Below are 19,643 nucleotides of genomic sequence, written 5' to 3'. Positions count from 1 at the left end.
TTAAAGTACTGAAGCAGTTTGGGGCTTTTAAGCCAAACCATTCAGAAATGACAGATTCTTTTTCTGATAAAAAAAAACATTAAACACTGCAACTACAGGTCTGTCATGTGTTGCCTCAACACTGGAGAGCTTCCACACAGTTGCCTTCATCCCAATCCTCTCTTAAATAGTGCTGTGACTACTAGCCATGATGCTAACCACTGCCAAGTCTGAAGGTCGTATGCCTTTGATCTCTCAGTCTAGTCCGGCGCTTTATTATCTTTTAACTTTGTTTTCAACTCCGGTTAGGGTCTGAGCCAGTGGAAGAGTGGGAGCTGTCAGTGATACTCAGTGCAGATATAATGCTATTTAAATGCTAATGTGTTAAGAGGAGCAAAACGACCTTTACTCACACTCTGCACGCAGGCGGAGCAGCAGCACAAAACAGAAGCCCTTAATAAATGAGCCTCTTCCTCCGACTCCATTTCCCTTCCCTCCACACCTCATGTCAGATATAAGGTGTGTTTAACGCCGTCAAGAAGAAGGTTTGACAACATTATAGAGCTGGGTATTGTTTCAGGTGTTAAGTCAGACATGATTGGATGATTGCAGAATGTGATTGGTTTATTTTTCTCAGGAAATGTCTTAGCCCATAACAATAAGATGCCACATCTCTTATATGTCTTCATCTGCATAATCATTACGATCACCCATCAACATTTTAAAGTGATAGCCTAACATTCGAGGAAAATGCTGTCTTGCTACTGTATGTTGCGCTGACATTAAATTCCCATCCGTTTTCTAAATTCACCCTCCATCCTAGCAGTCATTCTATGCAGTTGGCACACTTGCCAGGAAGCCGATAATGCGATGGCAGTTGCTGATATCAGTGTAAAAACAACAAGCCCTCTCCCTGTCCACAGATGTCACAGATACTTGTCTCCCTGTTGGCAGAGCACTTGCCAGTAGGATGCACACTCACCGAAAGGGCTGCTTTCCCTCAATCCACCTTGTGTAAATAACCTTCTGAATGTTTTGTAAGACTTACTTTTTGACCCCTTTTTTTCTTTCCTTTAGATAAACTTAAATTCTGTATCAGCAGAGGAAGAGGTGAAAAGGAGAAAGAGAGATGGAGGGCGGATGTCATCTGTCTTACTATATAATGCCAGGAAATGCTACAACTCTGCCAGTAGATAATGTATTCAGCGCAGCTCCCTGAGATACCTCAAGGAATACGCAGCAATCAGAGAAAGGCCTCAGAGTAAGGCAGTGACATAACTTCAGACAGAAATGTAACATCACATTAATCAATAATGCACCATCATCCTCCTGCTGCAATTACTAGCTTGCAGTGAACCGGACTGACTCAGACCAAGCAAGTTCACCTGATTTAGCCTAGCTGTTGAATTATATTCTAGTAACGTTTTTGATAGGCATTTTCTGCTCCGTTATGTGCAGCCTTACAAAAACAGTTGCTCCCGAGGGAAAATGTCTTATCTTTTTTCCCCCCCTCTCATGCATGCTTAGAGTAGCCTGGATTAATTTTACATCAGGCTGCCAAGTAGACATCCTCATGTAAGACTGGTAAACAACGAGAATTTGTTTTCATCTCGACAGATGGAGGACGACAGCAACAGAAGAGCAGGGCTGCACCTCAGGGGTTGACATCTTAGACCTCATTAAAAATAAGTTTGAAAGGAATAAATTTGATGCAATTTGAAAGATGAAAAGGAACATCCACCCTTAGTCACAATTCACTAACAGCACAGTAAGTCATTCTCATGATCTTGGACAGGTTTTTGAGAGATTCTGTGAGCTGTTGATGAAATAATCAAGAGGAAAATCCTCAATATACCCAATGACAAACATCTTCTGGATGCAGTGACAGAACCCAGAGGTCTTTTACAGAGCACACTGTCTGCTTTCTAGCCTTTATATTACAATGATGTGAAGTTTCTACAGTAGTATTGAAATACAGACGCTTCAAATAAATATTTTGAAACATCAAAAATTAGTTTTAAATTCATCACGGATTTTTATACTGCTACTGCAGTAGCTAATCCTCAAATATCAGGTTGGTTTAGGCCATTGTAGGCAATGTTTCAACTCAGTGAGCAGGACTGCTTTATGGCAATATTGGATAGATGATTTTTGTATCTATGCAATAAAATTACCTGATTTGTTTAGTATTTAATTTGCAGAATTAAGCAGAAACAGATATTCCTTATTGTTTTATCCATATCCAAATTCCTCCACTTATTTCCTAGGAAATGAACTTCATTATAATATACACTCACCAAGCACTTTATTAGGAACACCTGTGCAATCTAATGCAACCCATTACAACAGCTCTGCCATACTTTCTACTTTTAAAAGCTTATACATTTACAGTTTTTGTTGACATTGTCTGAAAGCTGATAATTTATATGTATAATAATATGTTTATTATTTAGGTCATAGTGGGTGGTGGTGTACTGGAGGGCATTATATGAAGAAGTGTTCCTAATATTTTGCCACCCCATTAACATACATGAGGGGGGCCAAACCCAGGGTTCTTATGTCCCCATTGTCCTTGTGTTTTGTTTTGTTTGTTTGTTTGTTTGTTTTCAACGAATTGGAATTAAGTTTATGCAAATATTGTAAAAAAAATATTGATTTGATAATATATTGGTACACTTAAAAGTGCTACTGTTTGGCCTAAAACTCCCCTCTTCTCACTCTCTCTTCTATCACAGTAGCTCGTAAAAACTCTCCTTCATTTTATGGGGTTATAGTGGGAGTGAAAGTGCAGGGGTTTATGAGGCGTATCATTGGCAGGCAAGCAAGCTTAGATATGGTTATTCTTCGTTTTGTTTGTTTGTTTCCTATTTCACAAGACAGGGTGCAGATAAGTTTGAAATATAACCTGGGCAAGCTTTTCTGCTACAATATTCAGCTTTTCATGGAGAACTAGGTAATGAGGAAAACCAAAAAAAAGGGGTGGCAAAAGAAATATAATTTTATGAAATACAGCATACTTATAATACATATGATTCATAAAATGTACACTTTTAAGTTTTATAGCGTAACTTCATTAGCATTCATTCAAACCTCATAAACTAAAAAAAAAGGTACTGATATGAAGACCTTCAGACTGCATTGGGATATATTAGACTTTAATTGTTTCCTAAATAAAGTCACATTAGGGAAAACGATCATGGTGTCATTCATGACATGGCACTCTTGCTATATGGAATTTTAATCCTCATCATGATGTGATTCAAAGGAAGGGCATTGTAATTACAGTGAGAGCAGACAATGGTGAGGCATAAAGATAAAGTAAACCTTCCCTCTGATTAAGTTAAATACATTGGAATAGAGTGCAGGGACGTCTGCCCTTGGTGACTGATCACACAGAATTGGGTTTTAATCTAAGGCTACATGGCCAACAGAAAGAGAGGGAGGGAGGGAGGGTGCGTTTGGTGATCGCCTCCCAAGGACGCCTATCAGGCCATACGCCTCGCAAGCGCTCTCCTCAGGGCTTTGACGGATGACACCAGAACCACAGAGTGATAGGCTATTATTTCACTTTGCATTGGATAAATGGCAATGCGGGCTCCTACCTGTCGCCTGCCCTTCTCTTCCTTTTCTGTCTTTTTTCCCTTGTCTCTCTAGCAGTATACCATCACACACCTGAATGGAAGGGAAAAGTAGGAGGGCTGAGATTTTGTCTGTGCAATGTGTTAATTTCTTTTTTGCATCTCAGATGAGCTACTTTTTGAGCTTTTCGTGTCCTTTTGTACTGGATATCGAGAGTGAGAGTATGGTGGATAATGACCAACCTGTTTAGGTCATGTCATTTAGTAATAGGCTTTTTTCCTCCTCATTAAGTGTGAAATGCATTTCTTTTTCTGGGAAAAAGTTTTTTTTACCCTGGGTGGGATCTAATACTCTCCTTCTCTTGCTTTCAGACCAGCAGTATTCATGGTCGCCCTCGCAGTACTTCGATGAGGACAGCCACTCCCCTCCACCCAGGAACATGAAGGGTCTCTCCGGCGGCCGCCCTGCCCAGCTCCAGCTCACCTCTCCCACCTCAGCCCACACCTGCGGCCTGGCTGAATGTGACCATTCCCTGGACCACCACCTCCACTATGGCGACTCACGCCCCCCCTCCTACCTCCTCAGCCCCACTGAGAGCTGCCCCCTTGAGGGTCACCACCGCTGCTCCCCACGCAGCTCCATCCACTCCGACTGCATGGTGATGCCGGTGTCCATGTCGGCCACCGACCACTCCATCTCAAGTAGCACTTTCCCCCGCATGCACTATGGCAGCGCTTCGCGGGACAGCGGTGGCAACACCTCTGGCGGCAGGGAATCCCGAGATGACGGTGGTTCATCCTCGCATGGTGGTAGCAGCAAAATGAACCGAATCCCAGCAAACCTTCTGGACCAATTTGAGAAGCAGATGCCTCTGCACAGGGATGGCTTCCACACATTGCAGTACCAACGCACCTCCACTACAACCACAACTACAGAGCAGCGCAACGAAAGCCCCGGGCGAATACGTCACTTAGTCCACTCGGTACAGAAGCTCTTCACAAAGTCACACTCTCTAGAAGGTTCCTCCAAGATGAATGGTACCAAAAGCGACTCACACCGGGACAGCTCACACCACCATCATCACCACCATCAAGGCCACCACAAACACAGCAAACGCAGCAAGAGCAAAGAACGCAAAGCCGACAGTAGTGGGAAGCAACGCTCTGGAGGTTGGTGGAGTTCGGATGACAACCTGGATAGTGACAGCACATACCGAACACCAAGTGTCATGTCACGACATCCTGTGGACCACATCAGCCACTGTTACCCTGACTCAGTGCATGCACACCTTGCCGGAGACCTGTCTCTAAAGACATCTAAGAGTAATAACGACGTCAAGTGCTCAGCCTGCGAGAGCATAAGCATGGCACCAGAAGGCAAGTTCATGAAAAGGAGCTCCTGGTCCACGTTAACGGTCAGCCAAGCCAAGGAGGCCTACAGGAAGTCCTCACTCAACCTAGAGAAACCCATGACGCCAACTGACCTCAAGCCCAACCTCAGGCCCTGTCACTATCTACAGGTGAGTTTGTCTTATTCTTATTGTGAATATGCTGTTTTTCCAACCAAACACTGCAGCTACTAATTTCACTGATCACACAAACCTTCATGCACATTAGGTTTGATGCACTTGATTGGAGAAATTGACATACTGATAAACATTGTGTTCATTTGAATGCATGGATCTCTGGATGGATAGATGAAGGGTATTTGGAGGGTTTGGTAAAAGGAGAAGATGATGATTTGGATGGAGCCATGTCTGACTTGATAGCGACGAGCAATTGAAGTGGTGATCAAAACATTCTTTTTATCTCTCAGTCACTACAGGGATTGAATGTGTTTTCATAATTTCATAAATTCATGAGTCCCAAAACTAAAGTCTGCATTGTACAACACAAAGCATTCTTTTTCTGTAGACATCACTGGCCAATAGAATAAAAGTTGCTCATCTCAGCTGGATTTGTGATTGATCTAAAAGACGGTTTTTGTTGCTGCCTTGGATATTACAATATGAACCTGTCCTATGGCTCAGCATGTGGCTGGCAACAGAAAGGACAAGCACAGCGGGACGAATCAATTAACTCCATAAATGATCTGCACCGGAGGGGAAGAGTCGGCAGTATGAGAATGAAAGACCAGAGATCAATGTTGATTTCTACTTTGTTGTTTGCTTCGATTCCGCATAGGTTTCAGGTCTGAAAAGGTTAGCGTTTTGCACTGAGCCATGATTGGCTCTGCAGGAGACCCCATAGTGCCTCGGGGATCAATAAAGTTTGAGTCAGCACTTTTCGCAGAAGTACCACATGGGTTATATATGCAAGCTGAAGGGAATATAAAAAAGAGAGCATGCTTATATATCCCAAATTGCAAATCCAAGCAAGGAAAAATAGATTATGTAACAACGCTGCTCAATATACAACAATGTGATATCTGATAGCATCATGTAAGTACCACCTGCAGCCAAAAATAAAGCGAGCACTTCAGCACATTGGGGGGAGAAGACTTGGAGACTCAGAGCTCTAAGCAGAGCGTGTTGTATGGATTAGAGACTGTTGTAAACAGAAAGCCAATACATTACTCAAATCAGCCAGTGGAGCCAAAGAACCCACTCAATCTAATCTGACGTCAACAGAAAATGGTTTTTAGGGCTAACTCTAACTAGCATATTTTTAAACATAACTGATGATCATTTTGAACTGGACAGACAGTGCATTCATCCACTCAAATTTTTTACAATTCCACTAAGTGCAGCAATCTGCAGTGTTTAGTGCCCCCATCCCTTTCTTCCGATTGGCCATTCAGCTGAGGTAGTGTCCGAGTCGTGGCACCATAAACACTTCTAAAAATATACTCTTCTCCTGCTTCCTGCCGCAGGGCTATATTTAGCCTAGCGTTATCAATCCAATCCGTGCAGGGTGACACATCTTCCCTCCCCAGAGGAAAATCAATGCCCTCTCAGAGAGCTGGGAGATCCATCGAAGAAGAGCAGGAGCGAAGGTTGAAGATACACACCAGCGAAGTGTGTGAGAGATGCTCCAGGAATCAGAGGGGAGGAAACAGCAAAAAAAGATGGCTGTTTTCGCTCCCCATGGCTACTGTTGTTGCTCATCACCAGGAGCAGTCAGGCAGAGACAGAGCCAATAGTCAGGAATGATACCCTGCACACACCGAGGGGTCACATTGAGAAGCTCTCATTTCCTGCTGCCGCTGAATTGGTATCACCCTCAACTGTCTGCACTGTAACAACATAAACTGTGTCCAGGGAGTGTGTGTACTGATTACCTGTCCATGTGTGAGTGAGAATGTGTGCGGAGGGATGTTTATCACACACCAGATGGTTTGATGATGCGCTAGACACCTTGTTTGCGTCCTTGGTTGGAGCCAGAGTGAAGGAAAAACTTCTAAAGTGGTGCTAAAGTATAAGACAGTAAACAGAAAGATGTGCAGGACTTGTCTTACAGAAGAGTCTGTATGTTAAAGGAAAAGGCTGGTGATATTCTATATTTTTCTTACTTTTTCTAAGTACTTTATTTAACTTCATAACAGTATTTTATCTGAACCAGTGTTACCATGTTAACTGCAACTGTGGCATAAAATGGTCTTAAAATGAAATAATATTGTTTATTGCAATTATTTCTGGGACAATATTTCATCCAACAAAGTAGATATCATGACAGGCCTAAGCAAGACAGAAAAATGACATTCAGCTATGTATCAAATTATATTGAAAACTAATGCTTTTGTTTTTGACCCATGTTGTGCAAAGGTTTTGAATATGTTGTGCATCAGAGGGTTAATAGTTTTTGGACAACGGAGGTCTATGGCACAGAGGGATACAATTTATCAGATTTTGGATACACACACAATACTTGTAAGTAGCATGAGTTCATTGTTGGTTTTGCTCTGCACATTGAAATTTGTTGACAATGAGAAAAATATAGAAAATCAACCAGCCTTATCCTCTGTGTGTGCATGCAGCAGGTGTGTGTGAATGTTTGTGTGAGTGGGTTAGCACATGTGTATGTATGAGAGATCGATTAACTGGACACTGGGGAGGACAGAGATAGATTCATATTGGCTGCTCTTTCTCTGAAATGACAAATGCTGGGAAATCAGACCTGGCATTAGCCATTGCTCTCTGTCTTTGGCTAAGTCATTTCACAAATTAGCCCCAATTAGCCCTCCCCTCACACACACACATACACACACACACTCACACACACACACACACACACCTTATTATTCCTTCATGAGTTTGACTGTGAGCTTGAAATAAATGAAAGGAGGTGATTGTGGCAAAACATCCATCTACTGTTGGCGACAGGATCACCTGGATGCATTTCAAGTTGTGCATAATATGCATCTACTGTAGGTTTTAGGGCCACCATCCCTCCCTTGCTCTCTCTCACACACACACACTCTACAAATTAGATATGTAAATAAACCTGGGCTGCAGTAACAGCTGTAATCTGTGCCTCCAGCTCATAGGTTCACAGCACAATAACTTTGTCTTACTGACAACTCTCAGCCTTGATGAAGTCAGCTGCTTCAGCAAACGAAAGTCTGTTCTCTTCCTGCATACAGTACTGTAATACAAAGGGAGGATTAGTCTTTGATAGTTTTGCTGATAGGGCATTGCAGAGGGATTTAATAAGCCAATTAATTGGCATGTTGGCTTGCCAAAGGTGGAGCTTGAGAGGCAGAAAGGCCGCTGATTAAAATACAAAAGGGAAGTGCAAAGCAGCAGAAACAAAACTGGCACTGTGACTGAAAGCTTCACAGTGCACCGCCTACACATAGACAGACAGGGGTTCCCTAACTTTTTTATTACGGGGCCTCCCAGATAGCTATCAGGCCATGAACTACTACTTAGTAAGATTTTGTCCTAGGAACCCAGGGATCAGACAGTAGTTTGTAGCTAAATGTTACTCATCTCTGTTGCCTGAGGCGACAGGGTGGATTCGCGGTTACCACCGTGTCGGCAAGCATCTGCTCGTATTTGTGTTTTACTGTCTCAAGCCTGAAGTTTCCTTTGATTCTACAAGAAGGTTAACAAGCTGTAACTTTTTAATTGTCAATTGTTAAGCACATTTACTCGTATCCTTTTTGTATCTGACACTGTTCTTCCAAGCCAAAGCAATAGCGTACTAATTCTCCAAGGGTTTAATATCAATATTTGCTGCTTTCGTAGCATTTTTTTGCCAGGAATTCTTCTTTGCAGTAGTCTTTTAACAGAACAGTTCATGCCACATGCTCCACAGACAGTCACATATATAAGTTTGACCTTGTAGTGTCTCATGGTCTAAGTTTGGAGAATGTGTTGAATAGAGGGAATTCTGTGCAGTCATGTATTAACCTTGATGCGTTATTTCTTTCTTGTGATGTGTTCTCTTGCTGCGTCATACCTGAACCACTTTCCATACAGCTCAAACATCCAGCAAGCTAAGGCACTAGATATTTTTCTCAAGAGTTCATATTGACCAAAACAGAGTTCAATTGGCAATTAGCAATAGGCAATTGTTTGACAACACATTGGCTGTAACAGCATTATAACCTATTACTATGGTCAGCTTATTTTGATGTTTTCCTCCCACCTAGTTGCCAAAAATGGAGTAAAGAAGCTTGAAATAAAAAATGCTGGGTATAGCAATCCTGATGTGGCTGTGTTTTGGGTGTGAATTAATCTGACACTATTCAACTTTGACTTCTCCTTTATTTGGAAAGCAAAATATATAAATGCAGTACTGAGCAATAGGGAAATTTCATGAGCTACTGTAAAAATATTTTTAAAATATTTGTGACTTAAGGTTCTAGTAACTCCAGGCACTGCTTGGCCTGCTGGGAGATCTGTTCCCTCGAGTGGGTTTGCCCCTGGAGTCATCCTCCAGGTTTCTTTATCTTTCGGGGAAAGTTTTTTTTTTTTTTTTTGGATGTTCCTTGGCCTTTTGAGGCAGCTCTCCTTAACAATACTAGGGTGAAGGGCTTGAAGTGACTTGAGTGAATTAGTTTCTCCTGGCCTATCATTATTTTATAATAAATTTGAACTCTGTTGAATAAAAGTGCCTTACAAATTAAGTTCATCATCATGATTATTTAGTAATTATTGTGTGATAAAGTGTAGAACTGCCCTTTTATTGTATTCACTTTACCTCAGCCTGCTTCATCTACTTATAATTCTTTTGTGACTTCCTGCATTTGTCAGTTTGACTTTTGATAACCCAGAGAGAACATTTTTATATTTCAGCTGTGAGTTTTAAATGTAGTCAGAAATAGCAAGATTGACAGTGATAGTAAGACTGAGAAGACAGGAAGAATTTCAAGTCAAGGGAAAGTCAGCTCTTTTACTAAGCACTGGAAATATCCCACAGCCATGTCACAATATCTACTTTTGCCCAGCTATCGACAGGAATAGGACAAGATGAGCAAATATTACTGGGACCACTATCGAAAATTGTAGATGAGCATTTAATATCCAGGAATTCACATTACAGACACTACCACTGACTAACCCTGTACCACAATGGCCACAATTCCACACATGGAGTATACACAATCCAACCATATACTAGGTTTTGACCTAGCCTTGTGCTCTTGTAGATGGCCGAGGCAACTGGTTTCATTTCTGGTTCTCAACCTCCACTTCTTTTACTCTATTTATTACAGCTATGTATAACTTAGCCTATACCGTCAAGTTCTGACAAAACTATGCTTTGCATAGCCTAGTTTATTTGCTCCAAACAAGCTGATGGAAACAGGCCTAATTGGCCTGATTTTTTCTTTTTTGCGACGTCTCAAAAGTTTGCTTAAAATTCGCTTGACAATTAGATGGAAACACGGCTACTGACATTAGATATTTTGCCTTTTCTCAGCTATTTAAAGAACAAGTTTAGTGTTACGCTTAGTTTCAGCATTAGTTTTAGTTCATAGTAATGCTGCAAGAATACTGGTTTACATGATCAGAAGCATAAGATTGTAGAGGAAAGAAAGTTGTACACTGTTGGATGTTTTACAAAACTTTTAGTGCATGCCTGTCTCCTTTTCCATTTTTCATTAGGCATGTCTACTTACATGTCCATGCAAAACATCAGTTAGAATGTGGCATCAGTAAATAAACAGCATAAAGACAAAGTAAATATGCAGATTTTGAATGAATTTTGTGCACAGTTCCATGTGTGGGCTTACGTGTGGCATGAGAAAAAAGAGTTGGCAGTGGACATGTGGTAGTTGTTCAGGTAAGTAATCACTCATCATTTGTTCTCCCTTCAAGAAGGGAAAAGGAGAGAGAGAGAGAGGAAAAAAAACAGCACCTGTTCTAACACACACAGCGTATCCATGCAATCTTGTGGGAGGAAATGAGGGGCTGGAGGCTGGTGGATGGGATTACCAATGATTGGACCTTTAAGAACTCTCTAACTCTCTCCTTTCCTTCCTCTCTCTCCTCTATTTCTCCATCTTTCTAGACTTTACCCGTCCCATCCTGCCACCCTCTCTCTGTCTGTGTCTATCTCACTCTATTTCTTTACTTAATGGCAATGACTTATGTTTCTTAGTGGGGGAGGCGCTGTGTATAGATAGAGCCGCAGAGTTAATCAATGAAATGTACTGCTGCACTGCAGGAGCATTGGCTGAGGCCTACCTAGCCCCACCACCACCCCGGTACACACTCATACACACACACACACACACACACACACACACACACACACACACACCACACTCCCTGTGGCCTCCTACAGAGCCAAAGATCAAAGCACTGAAAGAAAAGGTAGACACTCACAGCTATATGCCAATGTCTGCACAATCCTGTTAGATCCATTTCATCAATGCTATTTACTGGCAGTCGAAATGCCAAAACAGTATGTGTGAGAGGATTTGGTCACAGGACATCAAAAAGCATTTTATCATATTTGGCGGTACATGAAAAAAACAATTTTACACAAGGCATGTCTGTTCCTTATTGAGCAGAATCCAATTAATTAAAGGAGGTAAAAGTTCTGTTTTTTGTGATAATGTAACTTAAAATATGAATCTTCACACCTGAGCTGTGAATTTTCACACAGTTCTCACAAACCTTGGTTCACATATTCACAAAGAACTCCACATCATCACCATAAATGTGACATGTTTATTTAGGAAAAGAATCATCAAAACTTTCATGAAAATATCATAGTTAGAAACTGTCTACTTCACAGCGTATGAGTGGGTTTGTGAATGCACACTAACCTTTGAATCCCATGTCTTCCCTTAGTGGGATCTTTAGGTCAAGATGAATGTCTGTGTTGACAAGCATCCATATTTCAGCTCCACTAAGCATGCTGGGGATGCCACGTGTGTTTTTCACAGCAGTCAATACGAGCACACTGCTGCCTAGTCTGTTTTTTATCTTCACAGGGAGACACCCTACAATCTATTCAGTTTATCAGCGAATCCAAATTAAACAAATCTCACCACAGCTTGTGCCCGTCCTCTGGCGTTCCCTTCATTAATTAGACGTCTAAAAATATCAAACCCCTCCAAGACTTAATTAACCCATCGACTCCATTTGGTAGCTTGTGCATGCCTGTCTTTGGAGGGGAGACGAATGACTTTTATCAGAGTGTGTGTGAGTGTGTGTCTGTGCGTGCATGACTGTGTCTGTGCATATTTTGGCTAAAAGGCATTAAAGTAAGCCTATAAATTCTATATGTCCTTTTCTGCATCTGTGTGTCTCTGTGTGTCTTTTTGCACTGCATTTACATCCGCCTGTACCTTTTTTTTTCTGTAACACCACATACTTACAATGAAATGCTCTACCGAGCTTTAAAAACCTAGAAGACACACCGCTCTCAATCCATAATCCCCATCAATCACACCATCCCCCATGCTGACTTGACACATAAGAGTCAAAGGCTGCTTTGATCCAGCATTCGCTGTGATTAACAAAGAGTGGGACTTAATAAAGCCATAATTGATCAATTATTCAAGCCGTTTTGATTTGATGTGACACTTGTTAGAATGGTAATCATGGGTGGGCGTGCATTGATGCCAGAGGTTAGTTGAATTAGTGTCATAGGGAAGTCATTTAATTCCAGGACATAAACAAAATGAATGGATACCTTCATAGCTGTCTCATAAAGGTCTGCATATTCACTGTTAAGAAGTCCAGGTGCTTTTAATGCTTTTTCCAATATTACTAAAAATGTTTTTATTTTTGACATTCCATTGTTGGCAAAGATTTGTTTTTATTTCCATATGAAATGTAATAGTATTTCAATTGTTATTTTCCAATAGATAACATTTGCATCAGAAAACGATGAGAGTCATGCATCTGACGCATTAGTGACATTTGGATGCAGCCTATCTCCTCCTGACATTTGCCATAGCCAGTCAGCTATCTCACAGTTCATTGTGAACCTGTGAGTAGTGACTTAGTCATTTTCTTTTGGCAGATGAAAGTTTCATGTCATCCCTGAAAAAACACACAATCTGTATTATCAGTACGATCACACATGAATCCAATATTTTAATCATTACTAGTGGTTGGGAGAGGACTTATCTTTACAAAAGGCTATTTTAAAACTCTTCTTCACTGCAGCTCAGGTTCGGCATTACTGTAAAGTCAAAGAAATATGGATCCAAGTCAGATTTAACCTAATGAAATGTAGAGCTGGGTGGACTGGCACTCCGCCGAGGCTGATCCGACTGCCAGGATGTTAAAGTGACAGATGGATACAGCATCGGAGAAGCCTTCATCTTCCACATAGGATTTAATGATTACTGACAACGTCATATTTTATGAGCGCAAATCATTGACTGTGTAAAAGCATGTCCAGCTAAAGATTCTGACCGTCGCATACTGTCAGCAGAGTGCAACATGGTAAAACTGAAAGGAAAACAGAAAACATGGAAAGCCTACAAAGAGAAAGAGGCAAAATAGGTTTTTGCTTTGGAGGGTCTTGTGTGTGTGTGTGTGTGTGTGTGTGTGTGTGCATTTTTGTGTGTTTGTTTGTAGAATAGTCAAAGACTCTGACTCAGCTGCTACTGTTACAGTAATTGAACTGTTGTACTGTTTAAAGCAAAATGAGAGTGTGTGTTTGTGTGTGCGGGTGTGAGCAAGAAAGTGAGAGAGAGGTATTGTGTGTAATGAGCTTGTGAACAATCATCATCAGTTCATTACATGAGTGGGTGAGGTTAGCCCAGCAGATTTTAATAAGTTACACAACCATCTTCAATACAGAAACCCATTAGGATCATACAGTATAATAATATTTCTACATGCTGTGTAATGGCATGTACCGTAATGGAGTTGAAAATGTTTTAGCTCCACATAAAATCTGTATTCACAAATGTTCTGACCAAGTCTCTTATAACTATTACATGAGTTACATGTGCTCTGAGCAAAGCAGGCAAGACTAATGTCAAGTGCAATAACCTCCACTTAGTATGGTGCTGCTTGTTCGGAGCAAGCGCTACTGAGACACCCTGTTCTCACTTGAAATGGAATAATACTGATGCCGTCGTCTGGATACTCAATTACCTGGTTTAACGAGTGGAAGAAAATTGCAACACGTAAACTGCCTGGCTTGTTTTGATGGCATGTCTCCAGATGCGATAGCTACAACAACCACAAAAATAGCTCCTTTTCTCTGTTTCCAAGGTTTCTTTTTTCCAATAATTATGATTAACATCACAGCCAAATTTATAACAGTCTCTCAGTCAAGGTTTTTAGCAGTTTGTAACCTGGCCAAACTGAAGAAAAGCAAAAAAAAAACAAAAAACTTAGCAGCTGTGGAAGCTCCGTGAAGGCTTTAATGTGTGTTGACTCATCATGAAAATGGTCCTGTGTAGCTAAATGGATGGAACTAACTGTACCAGAGGTAGGGGTTCAATTCAAGTGTCCATCATTGCATTGCTTCATGAGGTGAAAATGTTATAATGCTGGTTTTTATGGTTTAATGCTTTAATATCACTCCATTTAGATCTACATTGTCCTCTAGGAGTTAAGAAAAATCTCAGTACTTTAATAACCCTGACAATTGTATGGTTAAGGTCTATAGGTGGCTTTTACCCACAATAATGATGATGGAACAATATAGGCAACATGCAATATATTGTAGTACAATACCAGAAGAAAAAGCCCTCTTGTTGAATGTTCTTACTTTATAATAAAGAGCTATACGTTTTACAAAAGCATTAAAGCTGCTGTAATCAATACCTTTATATTAAAGGACGGGTTCACAATTTTTCAAGTCTTTATTAAAACAATAGTCAGGTGCCTAAATGAAAGTGGAATATAGATGAAATAGGTTTTTCTTGTCATAATCATTCATCCTGTTCACACTGGCCACTAGAAGATCCCTTTGTAATGCACTTACAGTGTAAGTGATGGGGGGCAAAATCCACAGTCCTCCTGTGCAAAAATGTATTTAAAAGTTTATCTATATAAGAAGAAGCTTCAGCCATCCAAATGAGTCAAATCAAGTATATGTCTTTCAATGTTACAGTCTTTTTAGTGCTGAAGTCCCTCTTTTTGTTATTATACTTCCACCGCAGCTCAACAGGGAAACACTGTCCACGGAAACACAAAGAGGGAATTTGATGCTAAAAAGACTGTAAATGTGGCAGATATCCACTTGATATGACTGATATGATGAGTGATGAAGCCTCATATAAGCTTCAGATAAACATTTAAATATGTTTTTGCACAAAATGACTCTGGATACACTGTGAATTTCTATCACATATACTGAAATCACATTCGAATGGGATCTTTTAGCCAGTATGAATGGGAGGAATGATTACAGTGAGCAAAACTTCTTTTGGTGTTTAAATGGGCACTGACTGACTGTTGCTTTAAGACAGACTTGAAAAACTATGAACCTATCCTTTTACAATGGATTAAATTACTAAGTACAGTATACTGTGAAATGTGTCACTCATAGAGACAAATCCAGAGTATTTTTACTTGACTCTGCAGTTCCTTTTAGCTCTGCATTTTAGAGTCTTTGTTCATTGTTTTGGTTTTTCTACCAGCAACTTAAATGTTTTGGTTAACTGTCACAGCTCTCATCAGCATAATTTCCAGACTCAGTAAAAAAAACTCTGATAAACCCACTGTATGCTACCTGCCCACAACGAATGGCAAGTTAGTGACTAGCTGGTGAATATAGTGGAGTATTTAGCTACTGAGGAGCCAAATATTTCCCTCAGGAGTCAGTGGGGACAAAAACAGCTACATGGAGAGTTAATATTAGCCTGACATTCTTCAGGTGGCCAGAAACATGATCCCAAATGAAACAAAGCTTGCTCCAAATGTTTCCTAACATGTTGACCATAACTTTATTTGTTAATATGTCAAAGTTGTGTCTACAATTTGTTGTGCTGCCCCCTAGTGAACAATCAACAATTATTACAGATTCAAACTATAATTGACTATTTTCTTTGTCTGTGGATTAGGCTTATATTTTGTCTAAGAATGCATCCACTATGTCAGCAAAGCACACCGTCAGACTCATATCAGATTCAGAGTGATTACCTATATATCCATAAACCAACCATTATGTGTGCCCTTGCCACCCAGGTGCCCCAGGATGAGTGGGGGGGTTACCCTGGCGGCGGGAAGGATGACGAGATTCCTTGTCGTCGTATGCGGAGCAGCAGCTACGTTAAAGCCATGGGGGACGAGGAGAGTGGAGATTCGGACTCCAGCCCCAAAACATCGCCTCAGAAGATGGTGCGGCCGGATGCCCTGGTCAAGGCCATCATCAGACCCAGGGATCTGCTGGACTCTCAGAGGTAAAACACATGCAACTTAAAGGTTTCAGTAGTTCATAGTTCTTTCTTTTTCTGCATGATCCTGTTAATATCTTCACTTTGAATTTGGTGTCAATTTCAAAAGGCAAAGAATGTCCATCTTAACAGCTTGCAATCTCATATTTTGTCTTTTGTTCTTAAAGCCACTATGTGTAGGATATTTATGTGTGGTCCACCTCTTTGGTCCAGACTGAAATATCTCAACAACTACTCTATGGATTGCCATGACATTTGGTACATGAGGTTGATATTTTTATTTTTAGGGAAATGTCTGAACAACTATTGGATGGACTGCTATGAGGATAAGTTTTAATAACTGTGGTGATACCTTAATTTTTCATCTGGTGTCATCAGGGGATCATTTCAATTTGTCAAATTCTTTGGTTTATGACTTAATACCTGCAAAAATTATGCCATTCCCATAATGGCATAATTTTTATGTACTTTATGTTTAGTGGTATTTGGCAAATCTTGGCATGCTAACATGCTAAATTAAGATGGTGAAAATGGTAAACATGATACCTACTCAAAATTAGCATGTTAGCATGACAATGTTAGCATTTAGCTCAGAGCACCTCTGTGCCTTAGAGGGATAGTTTGGGTTTTTTGAAGTGGGGTTGTATGAGGTAGTTATCCAAAGTCAGTGTATTAACTGCAGTAGATTTGGGTCGGCACGCTCCAAGTTTGGAGAAGCAGACGGGAGTACTGGGATGGAAGCTAAGCAATATACTGCTGTGGACATAGCCAGCAGCAAAACATATTTTAACCACCTAAATGGAGGCCCTCTTAAAAAAAAATCAATATCAGTATTAGTGTATGCTATATTTAGAATACTTTCACTGCTTCACCTTGCCTTTTTCAGACAGCCCTTTCCTTTGGCACTACATTTTCTCAACTGTAGAACTCCCGTATTCCTACACATCCTGCACACTGTCTTTTTGAAACTGCCACTGGGGGGTGCCAAAAGCAAAGTTTCAAATTCTATGTATTGTTGATTTAAGTACATAAATCTCCCGGTAGAGTGAGGTAATTCTCTGAACTTCCCATGCAGTTCAGTCTGTTCCAGAAAATACAGTGGAAACCACTTATAGTGATCATGTCTGTCCGGGTCACATTGATCACTATAAGTGGATGATTGTTATAACCAATTTTTTTTCTTTTACTTTATTTCTCATGCAGATTACCATCTAATTGACATTTGTATATTAATTACATGAATATAAAGTAATGAAGTGGACAGCTTCACTATTTACTGAATTTTATTGACTGTTTCAAAATACAGTGCAGCTGTTTCAAATGCTTGTTGTTTCACTACTGCATCTCACAACAGTTTTGCTACTGCATCTCGTTGGCTCGTTTTTGGCACTTTGTCATAAGCTTCAAGGAGACTACATTTTTCATTGAGAGAAAATTACTTTCTTTTTCCTGTCATGATTTCAGTGTGCACACAGCACCAGCCTCAGGTAGCCAGCTGGAAGCAGACGGATTACCACAAGGCAATAATGGTGCCACAGCCGCAAATTATATATCATACATGTATCATGGGAGTAAAATTAAATTTAAAAACAGCATTTGTATAGAAATGATTCTGTCCCGAGCTTTTTGATATTTATAAGCAATTGACCACTGTAACCGTGATCATTATATGTGGTTTCCACTGTATATAGAAATGTTACAATAAAATCAATGTCAATACCCTCTGAAAATCCTTGAAACACTGTGATTTGGTGGAATGAAATGCACTGGATTATTTTCCAAATGTGCCTCTTTCTTCGTTCCTATTTTCAGATATGTAGTTTATGTGTCATTTTAGAATTTGCATTTCAATTCAATTCAATTCAATTTTATTTATATAGCGCCAAATCACAACAAAAGTCATCTCAGGGCACTTTTCACATAGAGCAGATCTAGACTGTACTCTTTAATTTACAAAGACCTAACAATTCCCCCATAAGCAAGCACTTGGCGACAGCAGTGAGGAAAAAACTCCCCTTTAACGAGAAGAAACCTCAAGCAGAACCCAGCTCTAGGTGGGCGGCCATCTGCTTTGACCGGTTGGGTTGGATTTGACTAGCAGTGTTGGCAGTTTTCTTGTGGTGGTGCCCCACTACTACGTCAGTGTCAAGCACTCGATAGCTGAACCCTGTGCTCATTAAAATCTCTTTATGGGTATTCATATCAGGGTCTTCAACTGAAGGAAAGTGTTCAGTATGTTGTTCTGGGATGTGTCCTAGTAAATGGTGGGGAAACAGAGGGCTTTTGCTTTGGTAACTCGGCGGCAGAAGAAAGTACTCATAAGAGGATTACATGATGAGACAAGCTGGAGACAATGTCACAGGAAAATAAACTCTATAAACTATGTTATGGAGAGATACAAAGAGAATTACTAATATTGTATTTGATTACTCACACCAAATAAAAAGAGTAATGAAGCCTTACCCGCAGTAATGCTATTACCAAGAAGTCAGGTTTTCCACCATGGTATTTGTGTTATACTGACATTAATATTAAAATCATCTACCTCTCAATATTTATGTGTACAAGGCCAGTTATAGTAAAGATGTTAAAGCAATGATATACTGCAGAAATTACTCTGAAGCTGTTTTAAGTCAATTGTCTGTGTTATGTGTCTTGACTGCCTCTGTTTTCTTCACTTTCTGTGGTACCTCATATCCTGTCTCCATCTTTATTTCCCTCATTTCCATCCCAGTTCACTTACAGCTGGGTAAACACCAACCACGTATACAGAAAATGTTGCCTTCACCTACTCACAACTCAGAGGTTGTAAAAAAGCCTTTTCTCTCCTTATTTCCAGCAGTTTTTACATGTGCACTTTTCAATTACAAATCCATAAGTTAAACTATTCAAATGTTACTTATCATCTTATTTTATTGTCTATTGTGGTTTTAAATTTCATTGTTATTGTTGTAATTCAGACAGCAAATTATTGCATTCTGTGTGGCAGATTCATCTTTTCCAGAGTCATTTTTAAAAGCTGGCAATACAAGAGAGCAAATTCACTTTCGTTCCTCCTTCAAAAGGAACCCGTTCCTCTTTGTTCAAAACAGAATGTGGAAGCAGTAATTACAGCATGGATTCATGAGTCTATTTTAATATAAGAATATCCCAGACTTGCTCTTTCAAAACCCAATCTTTTTATCTGCTTCTGACTTGCTTCTGCCTTGTACAGTGAGTACTTTAACCAGTCATGGTTTTAGTTCAGTATGGTCTCCATTAAAGGCCTTCAGCTGCAACTTAAAGGGCAGGGTTTATGTTCTCACTTTTTAGATAGTTAA

The 19,643-nt window shown here is 40.2% G+C and overlaps 1 protein-coding gene across 1 annotated transcript in view; it reads left to right on the top strand.

The window, feature by feature from the left end:
• dlgap2a (discs, large (Drosophila) homolog-associated protein 2a) overlaps positions 1-19,643 on the top strand; it is a 161,614-nt gene that overhangs the window by 99,674 nt on the left and 42,297 nt on the right. The window contains exons 4-5 of the mRNA XM_042387952.1: positions 3,930-5,077; positions 16,115-16,329. Of these exons, the coding sequence (XP_042243886.1) occupies positions 3,930-5,077; positions 16,115-16,329 (1,363 nt within the window). The remainder of the gene's footprint in view (positions 1-3,929; positions 5,078-16,114; positions 16,330-19,643) is intronic.

The sequence above is a fragment of the Thunnus maccoyii genome, chromosome 16, assembly GCF_910596095.1.
Source record: "Thunnus maccoyii chromosome 16, fThuMac1.1, whole genome shotgun sequence".
NCBI lineage: Eukaryota > Metazoa > Chordata > Actinopteri > Scombriformes > Scombridae > Thunnus > Thunnus maccoyii.
The sequence above is the reverse complement of the archived record's forward strand: the minus strand, read 5'-3'. Positions and strand labels throughout refer to the sequence as shown.